The sequence below is a fragment of the Harpia harpyja genome, chromosome 16 (genome assembly GCF_026419915.1).
Source record: "Harpia harpyja isolate bHarHar1 chromosome 16, bHarHar1 primary haplotype, whole genome shotgun sequence".
Lineage (NCBI taxonomy): Eukaryota > Metazoa > Chordata > Aves > Accipitriformes > Accipitridae > Harpia > Harpia harpyja.
This window is the reverse complement of record NC_068955.1, coordinates 16,106,030-16,122,771: the sequence shown is the minus strand read 5'-3', so window position 1 is coordinate 16,122,771 and position 16,742 is coordinate 16,106,030. Positions and strand designations below refer to the sequence as shown.

Genomic DNA, 16,742 nt, shown 5'->3' with positions numbered 1-16,742 from the left:
TATAGATTTATAAATAACAACAATGACAACGAGGAACACTTAATTAAAAGTTATGCACCCTATGGGTATGTCTATAGTCAGCAAAGCACAGTAATATAAAAGTACCCAGTTCCAGATGCAGTTTAGTTGTAGTAACACAGGTCTTTTATATGGTTTACTTTATGCTATGCTACATATTCTATTGCCGCTACCCAAAGAACTTGTTTAGCAGTGTAGACATAAGCTAAGATAACAAAAAAAGTGGTGTTGTAGAGCGAGAAAGGGGGTGTGGAAACGCTATCAGGTATTTTTCTTTTAGAAGTATTCTCTACTATATAAGGTAAGTGCACTTTTAGAGCAGTGAGATCAGCTATGTTGCCAGACAGATCACGTATCTATGACAGTGTTTGAGACGGGAGCTGTGAATTACCCTCTTCTGCGTGTCCAGTTCAAAACAGACTGAGACAGGTTTTCAGTGACCAGAATTTGTGGCATTTAAGTGATTCTGAAAATTCTGGCTAAAAGATAACCAAAACTTTTGAGACCTAATACTTTGAGAAGGTTTTTGTACAAGTTTGAGACCTTCATTAGGAAGCATCCGGATACTTAATGACCCCCCACTTATTGCCCTAACTTTAAACGGCTTTTTCCTAGCAGAAAGCATGAAGAATATTACAGTATCAAAATACCAGAAATGGACAGACCTGAATCCATTTCAGTTTGTTTTGCTAGATCCTTTTAGCAGTTAGCAGAAGTGTAGCATCTGCATTTAGAGCAGAACAAGGACAATAAATTCCTTTTTTAATATTAAAGAAATTACATTATGGGTTCATTGAATGCAGTCTCACACTTCAAGTGGCATGCTGCAACATAATAGAAGTTATAACAGAGAAAGAATATTACCATAATTAAACTTATTGATTAAAGAAGTTTCTTGTAATTAGAAAGACAAAATAACTGGCATGCTTATTAACTGAGCAATAATTCCCTGAAAGGAGAATATTTCAATATCCTGACAGATCGTATTGCTTCTGTGGAAGGCTTTACTGTATTTTCAGTAAGCCAGTCTGGTCTGTCATGTACTCAATTTTTAATGCCAAAGCCAATGACAGCATGTGTTTTTAAATGCAGCTACATCTGCCACTGTTAATTACCGAGTCATCTGACTGCTATACTGGAAAATAAAAACACCGTGATGACATGAAAGCATTGAAAAAGCTGCTTGCTGGAAAGCCACTTCCTTGTGCTACACAGCAAGCTTTCTGATCCTAAGAGAGGCTGTATTTAACCATGGCAGACAGCAAGAGGAAGGACTTCTGCAGCAGATCTTAGTAGCAACCTAAACAAAACCTGTTGTATTAAAAAAAGGCTACATATGCATTTCAGCACCAGGAGACCTGCAATAGACTTGCTCATAAATAGATCCTTCCTTCCTGAAAGAACAAGTAGTACTGTTTGTAGAGAGAAGACTATATAAGCACATACACGCAAAGGTTTATTAAAAATATTTCTTAAAAAATATATGTTTTATTAGTGAAATGGAGTTGTTAGTCCTATCGCTCTTGTACATAAGACTTCCTAGCAGTCTCATTTTTAACAAAAAAAAAAAAAAAAGAAACAATGCCTTTTGATTTAAAACAGCAAAGACAAGACTCTAGAAGATCAGCACATTTTGAAAATGCAAGTATGGAATCATCAGTGATGCCTATGCATTTTAAAGATCTGTAGCATTTAATGATGACAGTTTGTTTTATTAAGCTACATACAGTTAAAGCAGATAAAATCAAGTCATTGCTTGAATACTAATGATAAGGAAAAACAGCTTTCAAAAAGTACCTTTCTTTAAACTGTTATAGGAAAAGGAAAGGGAAAAAATTACAGATGGGAAATCCCAGAACAGAGCAGCCAACCTAATATTGGCATATCATGTGAGAAAAGAAAGAGGGAATTGTTACTAGCAGAAGCAAGAAAATTGAAGTGTTTACTAAAATACAATCCCAGAATAGAGCTGCCAAACTAGTGCATATAATAAACAAAAATAGAGACAACTGTCACTAGCAACAGCAAGAAAGCAGAACTTTATTAGCAGAACTAAAGATTCATCTACACCAAAGTGTGGCAGCACCTTAGAGAAACCTCAGAAATGTCTGAGCAAGATGGTATGTTGACACAGCACAGATGAATGCCACATAAGGATACTAAGTGGGTTCCAAAGCAATATAATCACTTTAAAACAGTCCTGTGCCTGGATTTCTTAAGTATCTCAGATGCTCCTTGTTCTGGAATCAGTCCATTCTGAATAAACAGGGAGTTACTGTCCCAGGCCAAATAGCAAACCACAGATATCTGCTTAAAACACAACAACAACAACAAGATACCCCCTCCCCCCAACCACACACCCAAAAAACCCCCAAAGCACTAGCCCTGATTTAGCAAGACTCTTAGCACCTTAGAAGGTTGAACCCTACCATGAGAAAAGTAGCAAGAAGTAATCACAGAAGGGAAGAAGAATAGATGTTTCTACATCTCGTATACATAATTTGATCACTTCAGATCACATAAAACTATGACCACCAAATAAAACTACTGATCATCTATAGTATTTTCTTAGTTTCATAGAATTACAAAAACAGAAAGTGCATTGAAGAAATAAGAGGCCATTTCAAAGCTGTTCTAACTCCATGCTTGCTTGAACTTTACTCCACATTTGAAGGTGTTAACTACTTTTAGTACATGTGAAATTGCTATACTTACTACTCCCCACCACAGGGCATCTGCATAGCTGCCAAACTCTGTTTCTCCAGAATCATTTACAGCATCTTTTTCAGCCAGGTACACAAAATAAGAGGAAAAAATCAGGCCCAGAAATCCAATGTAGAGTGTAGTTATCAGTTCCTGCAAAGAGAAGCAAAATAATGGCATTATAATATTATTGAGACACTTAAATTACCTATCACTGATGTTTTTTAAAATATGATTGGAATAGAAGAATGGAATTTTAGCAATTAATAAACATTGACACTGACTGTTGGCTGTGGAAATTAACAAAAATCCACTGAGCTTAATGGTGAAAGAATTTGCACCATAGCTGATGACTTGGTCCAGCGTGCACATTTCAAACACAGGGTCAAAACAACCTCCTCGCTTGCAAGCGTGACTCATTAATCTTTTGGTCACCAAAAAGTAGTTGGATAATTTTTTCAGACAGTGCCACATTCAAAACAATTTTGGAATCTAGATACATGTTTTTAGAAATACTCAGACTACTTTTAAGAAGTCTCATTTTCTGTGGTTAAGTCCAACTACAAGCCAAAAGTTTGCCAAAGTGGAGGTGAATATTTTTAATCTTTTAGGAACTTCTTGTCCCTCGAACAAGGCAGAACAACCACACTTGGTTAAAAGAGATGACTGCCTGCCTCCACACTAAATATATTCAACATCATCAGTATATCTGCATACATGCTGTTCCAAATATAAGGACTTTTGCATCAATTATTATGCTATTCCTCAGAGTACTCAAACTTACTTGTCTGTGTATGAACACTACTGATCCCAGCAGCCTCCATGTACCACCCTGACGGTCAACATGCAGCATTCGTAAAATCTGCAGAAAACGGATGCCCCTGGAACGCAATTTTTAAATGAATGAAAAGACTAAAGAAACAAGAGAAGAAATAGAGGTGGAGAGGGGAAGTCTGTCTCTTCCAAAGAAACATTTTAAGAGAAAGACTTTTATTTTTTTATTATATTTTATTTTGTCAGACTTAGCAGCCTGTCTCTTTTCACTCCGTTCACCCATCTTTCTTCTTGTTTGTTATGAAGACAGCATGGGGAGATTGCACGAGAGAAGGACAGACCTTTCTAAACATGGCTAGTACAAATAAGTCAAGGATTCAGGAATTTTGGACGCAGGCTGTGAATGCTCTAGAAATCATTCATCGACTCATATTTGACCTGCTCACCAAGATCATAGAATCATAGAATCATTTCGGTTGGAAAAGACCTTCAAGATCATCAAGTCCAACTATTAACCATGCCCCCTAAACCATGCCCTGGAGTACCCTGTCCATGGGAAACAACATACAGAGACAGCTAACTAAAGATCTGAGTTCCTCACCTTTGAGGAATTTCATAGGCAATTCGAACTAGACAGTCCAATAATATTTTAAAATATTCTTTTTATGAGAGTCTCTGCAATCCTAGAGCATCACTGCAGCTAGTGAGCAGAGCACAGTACACTGACATGTACCCTGTCATTCAAGAAAACCAAGTGGTGTGACCTTCCTGAGCACAAGCTGGGTTCAGTGCATCAGGAGCTCACAACTACTAACCCCAGGCATTTTATGAATAAGCAGCTTGAAGACATCAGAGACATGAAGCATGAAAGAGTTGCTATAAAACTGAGCCAAGAAACTAAAACAGGATTTGGGTAGAACCCACCTAGTTGGGGAAAGGGGGCAGGGGTATGTGCACCTCTTTCCATCAGACATAAAGGCATTATGACCAGACAACACACTCAAAATTTTATTTCTCCTACATTTAATGGGATCACTGTTTCACACCCATACATGATTGGTGATCTGCTCTGTTACATGACTCTGAGCAGTGACTCATTTTCTCCTGGAAAAACCCAACACCTTACTCAGCACTATTTTCTTTTATTGCATATAATTACCTGATAGCTGAGGTTGCAAAGACTTGACCTTTAGAGCCCACACAAAGAACTATCATGGAAGCAACAACTACAATTAAATCTGGAAAATAAAAGTCAATTGAAAAAATGAGTTAGCAGCATCTTGCAATACTTCTGCAAGACTGTTACTAGAACCAATGCCAATATTACTATAACAATTTGAACAGTCACCCCAAATTAAGAGTTTTGTTTATATATCAAGAGATCTCTATTGTAACGTATGAAGAAAACATAATTGTGTGATATGATAGAAAGGTTTTACTGTGATGGGTCCAAGATGGCCACATTCTAGATGAATGATGAAAGTGATATAAGTTACTGTAAAGCAGCCTCAGCAGCCTGGAATCATTATTAGCTATAACCCATGAGGAATTTCAGCAGTTTCTACCCATTATCTGTTCTGTGTATGTTATTTTCTCTGCTGTTTTAGACAGTATTTTATTCATTGACAGAGATTTTGGGGTTTATTTCATATATAAGACAAGTGCCTTACTATTATTTCATCTGTCCAGGTCTAAAAGTGAGAGAAAAATTGGAATTGGCGTGTAAATCTAATTTAGTTTAAGTCAGTCATTACCCTAGGACTGTACTCTAAATCTCTGTGCATCAGGCCTAGTTAATTTTGGAAAGGAACTCTGTATTTTGGAGAGTGAAATAGTTCTTGATACTTATCTGGGAAAGCAGAACTTTGTTTTGCTTTCCAAGATGAAATAAATTGGATGACGTTTCAGAACCCCTAGTGTTCTAGGTCTCAAGAGAAATGGATTGTGGACAGAGTGCAAAGATGCAGTCAAAGCCATTTTATAGTTGCAGTCACACCTGAGATACAGTTGTTATTTATATATATGCACAGAGAAGCTAAACTAAACTATTTTATGATTATAAAAATACCCAGGTACAAAATTTTGTAATTTATATTCAGCAAAATTGTAGATAGCTTATGAAATACTATATCCTCTACTCAACAACAAATAATGTTTCCAAGTAGCGGAAAAAACTATGTCACAGAACAAGAATTACTGTGCTTCTATAACAAATACTCCTCTTCCAAAATCTGGTTCATTTAATCCATTTATATTTTAAGTGCTTCAGGGCAAGGGTCTTTACACAGTTCTCTCAATATTGGCTAACAAAATACAGACTGATTTCGGATTATTATGTTTCTGTCATTGAAATTGCTAAATGCATGACAAGCATTCTAAAAACAATAATTGTTTGTGACATATATGGAATATATGGATGTAATTTCTAAGAACACTAAAGTCACGTTGGGAAGCCAACTGCAGTGAATATCAAGGGCTGTCTGGTGCCCAGTTTCAGATGCATCACTGAAAACCATATTTTAATCCAATAGATACACAAAGTAACTACAGTGCATCTATCATGCTCCACCATGCAGTACGTAGCTTAATTAGAGTGCAAAATAAACTCATAAAAAATTATTCAAATGGTTGCTGGGCGTTAAAAAAAAAAAAAGGCTGTTCAGTATCTAAAAAAATACAGTTGTAGCTATTGTACGGTGTCTGGGATCCTGAGGTCACAGGAGACAGGACTATGGTCAAGACTTATTTCTGGCAAAGCTTCAGATCACTTGTGAAAAGAAAACACTCTGCTCTTCTGGAAAAACAAACCAAGCTACATTTGTTCTCAAATGACAGTGCCACGGATTCCTGAAAGGAAATTCAGATCTACAATAATGCTAATGACAAGAGCTCTTGCTCTAACTTGGCTTCAACTACTGCAGAAATTCCATTTCTCAAAACTTTCAAGGACAAGTTTTACTCTTGTTTACGTCAACTTTGCAAGCTGTGCATACTCACCAATGATTGAAATAGGCTTCCTAGCAAAACGAAGTCTTCCCCATATTCCAACATATTTACTGCGACATCCTGCTGACCATAACCGAACCACATATTCTGTTCCAAAGAATACCACTAATACAATTTCCTAAAAGAAATGGACAGGGAACTAGGTTAATTCTCTACTGTATGTGTCTCATCTTTTTTCAGAATGTATTAGGAAATGCTAAAATAAAATGTAAAATTTGGAAGGTGAAAAAAATGTCAACTATACCAAAATGATCTCAAGTAACATAGAAAAATCCGTAAGACTAAAGAAAGAAAAGATTAAGAGCAAGTTTAAATACTTTAATTGCACACAGTTTGGTTTGCCTACACATACTAAAACTGAAGACCATTCTGTGCAGTTCACTTGGTCTAATTAAAAAAAAGGTTTCCTGACTGAGCCAAAGAAAACAAGCAGAGTCTGTATTCAGAAGATGAGTATTTTGCTAGCGTATTTCATTTCGGGAAGAGGTGCGCTTCACATTCAATTTACTGTATCAGCTTAGCCTCCCACTTATTTATACTTTTTCAGTCTTCCTTTAATCTCACATGGACTGAAGAAAGATTTCTAGTAGCCATTACCAATAGGTCAGTTTCCAGGTGCACTGAAAACATAGTGAGATCTCAAGCATGCCTTTCCCATCCTCTTCTCAACAATTAGAGACTTCAGCAGAAACAGAGATCTAGTCCTGAAGCACTGCTGGTATCAAGCTACGTGTTAACCACAGACCTATGCTAAGGTATGATTTTGGAAATGCCTACAAAGTGATAGGTGTCAAAGACATCTGACATTCTTGTTAATTAGACAGAGGTACAATTATGTCGTATTTGGAATTTAGTCAATGTGTAGATAAACCTTGCTTTCCTACAGACTGGTTGAGCATGGCATACTCAGCATAGTTTCCTCGAGTATCAGGGAGCTGCAATACTCCCCTTATTGGCCAACTCAACTAATAACTGGTCATATTCTCTATCAGACCCAACAGCAAGATCTACTACTTGGAATTGTAACAGTGGCTTGTAATTGAAAACATACAAGACATGGCATATGGAAAGAGTAAAGCAGAGAAACCAATCATAAGGTATCACAGTTACATAGATTAAGAGAACGAGCTGCTTATTTCATAGAGTGATTTAATATAAAGAGCAACTGCAGAGAAGAAAACATATTGCTCAGCATTTTATCCAGCCTCCTCACATTTCTGCAGGGTTCACTGCTGTTTTTCGTAACAGATTGGCAAAGGGGATGGTACCTATGATTATCTTCTAAATTAACTGAAATAACCAGGATACAACCCTAGTCCGCTCAAGATGAAAGGGAGTCATATAATGAGCTTCAAAAATGCATGGGACATTGCCCTGAGTACTGAGTAAAATAATAGGTCTGTATACAGCAAGAAGAGGGGAAAAAAAATGTTATGTATCTGTTGACTTTGCTATAACCTTTTTGTGGCTCTAAAACACCAGTCTCCTGATGGCATAACAAACTGTTCGTCTCAGGGCACTATAGTGTTGAAGTTTGACTCCATGATGCTTCTAGAAAAGCTAGGAGAACATCAGCCAGGACACTTGCCCTTTGTTTTGACAATCTCATAACCTGTGCAAGATGTCAGATGCAGCAGAACAGCTATTGTTTATAGTCACTTGTATTCCAGTTAGATTTTCAAGATATAATGAAACTGTCCAGATCGTTGCTTGTAATAAACATGAAGCTCAGACCCTTTGACTCAGCCAAGAACCTCTTCTACAGCTTCATTCTGAAAGGATCTACCAGAACGTCATAAATCTAAAGAAACAGTATGTGCAGCAGATGCTTTAAGGAAAGCCTGTGTCTTATGGCAGAAGCTTCAAGCGCAATGAAACTCTCCCTTCGTCCAATTTCGCCTAATGTCATTTACAAACCTACAGTGAATGGCAAAATTATGATCCCTGCTTTACATGAGGTGCTGTTGAATTGTCACAGCAAAATAAAGCACCTGAGGCCATCTTTTCTGACCAGGTGATTGTATTCATTTCACAGACATGATCAATAAACTCTAATATCCAAGTACTCTTCTGTATGCAGAAGGCTAGTACATCTCCTTTCATCACTACCACAGAGGAAACTCCCTTAACAAAAGACAATAGCAACCATACAGGGAGCAAAAACTGTCTTTCATTCAAAATAACTAATTTGAGGAAGGAATGTATAGCTTCACATCGTATGTGATAGCACAGATAATACTGTTCAGATATCCCCTAAAGCAATTACCAAAAGCAAAAGAACAACAACAAAATTATCTCAGTAGGCAAAGAAAAACCCAGAGAAAAGTTTATGTTTTAGCACAATGAAACCACAAACAGCACTCTGACCAGGCACCATGGCCTTGTCAGGATCACAGTTTCAGTTTTATAGCAAGAAGGTAGAAAGTGAAAGCCAGGATTGTGCTTTAAAGAAGCGTGTATTCTCTGCGTAGGGAATTTGCATCCGAGTTGTGCGCCTATGTTTTTTAAAGGCCCTCCATGGTTCATTGGATAACAGGCACACCGGCAAGTATGCAAATAGGGGCTGTCCCAAAGACAATGTGACAGACACGCAGTCAATGGTTACTGTCATCCAGCTCTTTGCATGACATGCAGACAAGCTTAGAGAACATTGATTGTCCTATAGACGCCGGTGACTGGAGGGAACGACCAGTCGGCTTACACCAAGACACATTTTTCACTCCTGACGTTTTGATAAAGGCTTATTGACCTAAATGAGACCCAAGTTATTCAAGGAACATTGGGGGTGAAAGTGCACAAGCTGTTCTTCATGGTCATACACAAAAACTCCAGGTATCCATTAGCAACTGGCAAATTCCCCCTCCCCTGCCTGTGGCTATGTGACAGACAAAAGTGTTTTTAATATCTTGCGTTGCATAAGTCTAATAAGTAGTCTCCGGGGGGTGGGGGAGGCTGATGAATTTCTGTCCATACACTTATACTAGCGGCCAGAAACTTGCAGACAACAAGGAAAATTGCATTAGAAAATTATGCCTTCCTGAGCTACAGACATATGGCCTATATTTTCGTGATTAACAGCTTAACATGGAACTTTACAATAACTAGAAGGATGCCAACCTGATCCTTAGTTCATTTCTGCTGGTGATAATTAGGGCTAATTCCATTTAATAGCAGGTACCCTGGCAGAAAGCAGCAATGCCTCACACCTGAAAATTCCAACAAATCTGAGTTGCACTACAGATCAATTTGGTCCACTGTTTCTTTGATACTTTCTCCTAATTGCCCACTTAACACCTATCTACTAAGTGAAGAGTACAAAAGTTTGCGCTTCTCACAAAGAATCAGCTAGACTGAAACATCGCTTCGAGAAGCTGATATAGGAAAATGGAAGGATGAAGTGCTGAACAGAGAGGATGTAAAGAATGAGTGAAATAAGAAAAAAAGCCACATTCAGCACAAGGGAAAAGTTAAAATACAGAGAAAATAACTGCCTGCAAAACACTAGTGGGAGTGGGGATTAAAGCTCAGTGGAGGAGTTTTCCTGGTTAAAATTACAGACACACAAGAACTGCACTGTGCAAGGACCCATTCAACCCTATGTAACTTAACTGTGATCTCCTTTCTACAAGGTCAAAACAGAAATACAACACTGAGATAAAAAACTTATATTGACATGGTAAAAAGAGCCCTCTGAGATGTGACAGTGGTGTGGGCATACAGGAGCCCTCTTGCTTAGGAGAAGAGACTTTTTTTCCTTTTAATTATCAATTTGTACATGGTACCCTCACTTCTGCCATCCTTCCTCCTCAGCCCAGGCATAGGGTTAATGCCATCTTCATGCCTTCTCAGCCACATAATCCAAACACAGCCAAATACCAGATTAACTCTGGATGAAAAGGTAGAGATGATGAACATGAGATACACATGTAGATCACTTTTCTTGAAGAACTCTATCAGTGTCAGTAACTGTCCAGCTGCAAGCAACTTCTCATGTGTAAATTCACAACACTTTCAACTATAAGGAACAAGCAGACAAGAGCAGTGTAACAAGCCTTGGGCATTTCTACTGTGGTACAGTGCGTGGTGAAACTACAATAGATCTCCAGCTAGCCATTTAGCAGACACCAGGGAATGAAGTATTTCTCGTGAAGACCAGTAAAGGAGCTTGAGTCCTTACCGGTGCATTGGTGCAGGAGCGGGGTCAGCGTGTGGGATCCATTTCAGAAGTCTCACGACAGATTGTCCCGTGCATCTCACTACTCACTTTCACAGTTTTGACATGGAAACAGAAGTTCCTTTGAGCTGATCAGGTACTACATGAACAGTTTTGGGAATCGCTTCAAGTATAATGAAAGAGCCATCAAAACATAAAAATTATCCTCAGCCCGAGACAGACATGTCATAACTTAATCATGTGGCTAAAGTACAGCTCTCATCACCTGATGAAAGAACTTAGGCAAGATCCATAAAAACGCAGTCCCCTGACAAACACACCCATGCTATTTGTCATTACAGCCCATATCTCCACAGTTCCCATGGATTAATCACAGTTTCATAATAAGCCCACACAGGGAACACACCGAGAAGGGCTCAAAGAACAGCTGTGATGAAAAGCCCATGTATTAGGTTTGACTTACACTGAAGAACTGGACCTGCTATGGGTAAGGCCACTTTTAACTATCACCTTGACAAACTTCAGGATGCCATTAGGCAAAAGAACAAGAAAGTCCCTTCTACCAGAGGACAACAAGGAAAAGTTACTTATGAAAAGGACTGTGACTGAATTGAAGGAGGAACCAGACTTCATCAGCTGTGTGACTAGAGTCAGATCTATGAAAACAAATACACACAAGTATATTAGAAAAATGAATATCTGGTTTATTTTGCTAATAAACGCATCTTGAAAAGCCCTTCTTTTACTACTCCATCCCCACTGGATTGGAACAGCTACAATCCAATGTTGGGAGGCATCCAACATCCACACTGCAAGGTAAAGTGCAGTAGGAACTCCAAAAGCAAGGACAGAGTCCCTAAACTTAGCTGAAGGACATGTTTTTAAGCAATTAGATTAATAGCTTGGGGAAACAAAAACCACAACAAAACCCTGACATAGAATGGAACATGACACCATAACAGCAGCTATTTAACAGATAAAGAAATTGTCTCTGGAGGCTGAGAAAGCATCTGTGTAGAGAATATATTGCCTGATGCTCTGCCTGTAAACCTCAGAGCTGTAACTGGTCATGGAGCATCACAGAAGTTCACACAGCCATTTGATGTGGGAGGACTAGATGAGGTCATCTGAAACCTGTTAGGAACAAGAATGACTTTACTCTGAGTCTAGACTTTTTTCAATGAAATCCATAAACATAAGAGAGGTAAAATACATGTTTCAGGAACAAGGAGGCAAAGAATAGCACTATGGTATTCTAAGAGGAAAGGGAGATAACAAGCACAGGAAAACAAGAGGCATTGATGAGGGGGATGACTTTAAGCCTCATAAGCACACACTTCTTGTACTGTAAGAATTTCCTCCCATCCCAACATTTTACTGGGAATATGACTCTTACCCATCTCTGCCATATCACAAGCTCTATTACATTATCCTCATTGGAGGGATCAACCACAATTGTTCCCACAAGTCTTTCAAATCTGGCTTCTTTCAGACTCTAGCTTCAAGCATGATAAAGTTCCCATGAATTCCTTTAAACAAGGAAATAAGCTCTCCCATAGCTTGTATAGGGATTGCATGCCAACCAGCATTACCTCAGCTATAAGATTCCTGTGGCACTACTTGCACCGATACCTATTTGTAAGGCAAGGCAATGGAAGAGCTCTACTACAGAGCTAGTGTGCCAACAGTAAAGTGGAAACCTCCTCGCAATCTCAGGCAGCAGTAGTGGAGCGAGGACACTGCCAAAAGTTTTGTTCAGAAGTCATGACAAGGAGGTCTCTGAAGTAGCCAAGAGAGGGGACAACAGATCTGCTGATGCTAATAAGAAGTGACGAATGGAGCACTTGCTGTCAGCCAAGGGCTGTGGAGCTGGATTGGGCAATGGAGAAACAAACAGGCTCAGCATCTTCACAAGCAGGGACACAGCATATCCTCTACAGCCACCGAAAGGTCAAGAAAAAGCAGGAATGTCTCTCTCATGTAGAGCAATAGGTTGCATTTACACTCAGAGAAGGGTAGCATGCAAAAAAGGAACCACTGCAGGCTACACATCAGTTCAGACAGAGCTAGAGTCCACTTCACAGCACACTGTTCACCTGACATCAGGGCTTGCAAATGCTTCAGACAGCACTTGTGTATAGCCAGAGCAGCACTTGTCTGTGCAAATTAACAGCAGGCAACTGTTTCTTCTAATCTCACTCACTTTGTATAGAGAGGCCCCTCTTTGTTCTGTCAAGAAAGGCAGGATTTTTTCCTGAAAGCTGTACTGTGTTTTCTAAGATACACAGAACAGCAAAATCAGATGGCCTAGGCAAACGAAGACAGACACAGAGCTCAATAAAGTAAAAATCCCAACTTGATGAAGTACAGATAAAAAATAAAAAGATAAATAGTTTTTCATATATAGAAACACTTACTGAGCAACAACAAGTGCCAAAAGTGCTATTTAGGATTGGGGATTTTTCTCCCCCTACTTAAATCTCTTCGCTTCCAAAGATCTTGTAAATTGCATCTTTTCAAGTGAAAAACAATCATGAAAAGTTTTTAAAAAAATGTTTAAAGCCAGAACACTTCGTGTTCCTTCCTTTCAAAGAGCCTAGTATCATTTGCTAAAATTATTTATCTAGCATAAAGAATATAATAAATATCTAGCAAATTTGGCACCAAATGATTAAACAGGCAATGAAAAACAAAAAACATGGTGTCAGTATCACCTGTCTATCTTCAGAGCCCCATAATTAATCCTAAGAAGTTACTGGACATCATTAAAGTCCCCTTATTAATGTTTTTAATTAAGATGAAATAATATTTACATAAGTGTTCATGCTCTGAAAAAAAAAAGGGACACTTACTACAAGACAGAGTTAGAACACTTGATTGTGCTGAAGCTTTTCTGTTTTCCCTTAAACGGTGCCGAGAGCACAGAACAATAGCACTGGGACCAATAAAGAATACTGCAGGCCTGCAATTTTAGGTTGAGATTTTCCAAAGACTCCAAGCAACTAAATCCTATTAAATTTCAATAGGAGTCAGGCACCTAACTCCCTTAGGTGCATTTAAAAAGCCTTTAATTGATTTCTTAGCTTTCTTCTCACTAGAGGTTTCAGCCAAATCCAAACGCAGGCAGTTGAATTTTTTCCACCAACTACAAAAGGCCTCAGATGTCAGTGGTGTAACTATGCACATGAAGGCATGGTCTCAGAGCGCAGCTCCGTTAGAACAACTTTCCACACCGTCACCCCTGCACAAGTCTCTTCATAACGCAGTCGTCTTTAGCTTTTGAACTTACTTGCTGATGATATCCACCAGGAATTTACAGAAGTAAATTAAGCTAGGCTTGCACATTTAGTTTACGATACTTGTTTTAGTGTGAAGTTCTCCCCCATCACAAAGTATGCTCAAGAACTAGACTTTAAATCCAAAGTATTTGGCAAGAGAAAGGAAGTGTCAACATGTTAACACTGGCACAAAAATGATTAAAAACCCCACTCCTTTCTGTTTATTTCATGAACCTCTTATTCAGGGCTTCATAAAAGTCTCTAGAACGAATTCATACAGGACCCTCTCCTTCAAAGTCAAAAATGCTCTGGCTTCTACCCAGTGCAGCATATGCTTAATTTTATATCTCACTGAATTCAAAAGAACTATTCACCTACTTAAGATTAAGCACACATACACACAGTTCACAGAGATGCACACTCATTCATTAGTACATACAATATGCTAATACGAGTAGAAAGGAACTGTTACAGACTATTAAAAAAATCAGTCTAAGCCAAGTAGTCTATATTTTTATGTTACAGAGAACTTTTCATATTAACACTATTTATACAGTGGCTACTTTCCCTGATCTGATTATTTTTATCCTGTCAAGTGTCTTGTTGCATGCTTTTTATTAAATAGCCTTCCTCACTCATTTTTAAAAAAGCTACTTCACAAGTCTTCCCTTTGCTCCACAGCTAACATTGAATTTATTGGGGGATCCCATGAAGAGACTGTATGTCTGGTTTTTTCTGGCTATAAATGACAGGGCAATAAAAGCTATTGTGTCTTCCAGTAAACCATGTTTCTCTTATACCCTTAGACTATCACAACACTATTACTTTCTGAGAGAAAATAAATACCGTACAATATCTCTTACCTGAAAGCAGAGCAACACAAAAGGAAGAATCTGGCCATTATCAGCACAGCTTAACCTGCAATAGCTTCACTTTGCATACTTAAAAGGGAATGTGATGGTAGATGGCATTTTTAAGATGCAGTGGCCAAGCTTTGGTCACCTGCTATACAGTTTGGTAACCACAACACTTGAAATCTAGTGGTTTTAAACACACCAATGTACTTTTTTTTTTTGTTTGAGGCCACACTGTGATAGCAGCCAGGAAGCAACAATACATTTTAAAACAGAAATTAGAAAGATTATTGATGAAGAAATATTTTTGTTCCACTGGTTTTGAAAAGTAGAAAATAATTTCAGGCTTCCTATGAATATTACTTTTTCCTCCTTACTCATCTCTTTTCATTGTATTAGGAAAGGGCAGAAGAAAAGAGGAAAAAGACTGGTAAGGATGGGAAGCTAGAAACCTCTAGTCTTCAATTATCTGTTACATTAAATCCATCTTTGCTCTTGAAAAATGGTGCTTTTCAACAGAGTCATATTTTACACAAACTGCAGCCAGGTTTCATTTTATATTTAAATTTTAGTGATTTTTTTTCTTTTTTTTAATGTGTAGCGTTTTTAAATACAAGATGTACGTCTGCAGAATCATCTGTAGATTTAAGGCATGAAAGGGAATACTTTTTTATAATAAAGTAGAAAACTTAGAAACTACATTTCTCTCTCTAGAAACTTGCAAAACAAGGACTGTAAGAAAATAAGCTTTCATGAAATTAATTTTCCTTTTTTGTTGTCTCTCCACACAGTCACCAATTGACCAAGGATATCTACGTTCCCACTTTGCAATAAACCTGACTTCCGAAGCTCTACTAGTTCTTTGGGAGTCTCACTCCTCCAAAGCTGACAGCACTGCATGTCCATCATTTCAACCTTACCCACAGCCCAGACATTCTGACCTACGAAGATTTCTCAACTTAAGGGCACTATCCAGAGTCCAAACAAAGAGAAAACATGCCCACAAGCTGTAGCAATGCCCTTCTTCATTCCCTGGCTAGGTAGGAGTCAGGAAGACTGAAACAATAGGGGAGATCAGAGCTCGACTTGCTATTCAGGTACAGGTTTCTCATACGGCTTTAACTCCGCTCCAGAGAAACCCACTACTCTCACCATCCTCTCCCACACAAATGCTTCAAGACAATGACATAGTAGCACTGGGGATGAAAGTATAGCTGGATATGCACAGCAACATCACGAGGCCCCCACATCTAAATCCCATGAGCTATTATGAGCTATTTCAACAACTAGCTCCTGCAAAAGCAGGTACAGAGTATGCTGAAGAGGAACTCTTTCTGACAAAGTTCTAACTTCGTACCTCTCTTGTGTAGACAAGACCTCCCCTCCCCTCCCAGCCCTGCCCTCCCTCCAGAATGGAGTTACAAAATGGTACTGTGTGCTACATAGCCTTGCTTCAGGATTCTTAGCTCTACCCTTCCAGCTCCTCTATGTGGTTTTCGGCTTTATGGGACCTGTCTGGGATGTGGTATGTGTTCTGCAAGTAAGACATTTCCAGAAGAGTGAAAGGTCACCGAAAGCAGGACATTACCTCTTTTCTACATATACTCATGATACCCTCCTTTTCTAGAAGCAGCATGTTTTCAAAATTCATCCTCCAAAAGTAAGATTTCTGGCCTAAGCAATGACTGTACTCTTCAATAACAGTTTAACAAGAACTAAATTTCAAATGGATTAACGTTGGTTTCAACCACCTCCAGATAACAAAGGGCAAAAGAAAACTTTCATTTTTTCCAGACTGGCAGGACAGCATTGCAGGATAGAGCCATCAAGTTCTGAAACAAAATCCTGTGCGGTTAGAAGTAGGGGGCATTCCTTTCACACACCTGGGCGACCACTGCTTAGTTACTGGTATCAGGCTCAGCGTTGATAAGAGTT

The 16,742-nt window shown here is 38.6% G+C and overlaps 1 protein-coding gene across 4 annotated transcripts in view; it reads right to left on the bottom strand.

Moving 5' to 3' along the window:
• The window catches only part of KCNQ1 (potassium voltage-gated channel subfamily Q member 1), a 421,808-nt gene that overhangs the window by 271,650 nt on the left and 133,416 nt on the right, over nt 1-16,742 (bottom strand). For all 4 annotated transcript variants that reach the window (XM_052810583.1, XM_052810581.1, XM_052810582.1 and 1 more), the window contains 4 exons: nt 6,493-6,619; nt 4,655-4,733; nt 3,506-3,602; nt 2,734-2,874 (listed from right to left, as the gene is read on the bottom strand). In XM_052810583.1, coding sequence (XP_052666543.1) covers nt 2,734-2,874; nt 3,506-3,602; nt 4,655-4,733; nt 6,493-6,619 — 444 coding nt within the window. The remainder of the gene's footprint in view (nt 1-2,733; nt 2,875-3,505; nt 3,603-4,654; nt 4,734-6,492; nt 6,620-16,742) is intronic.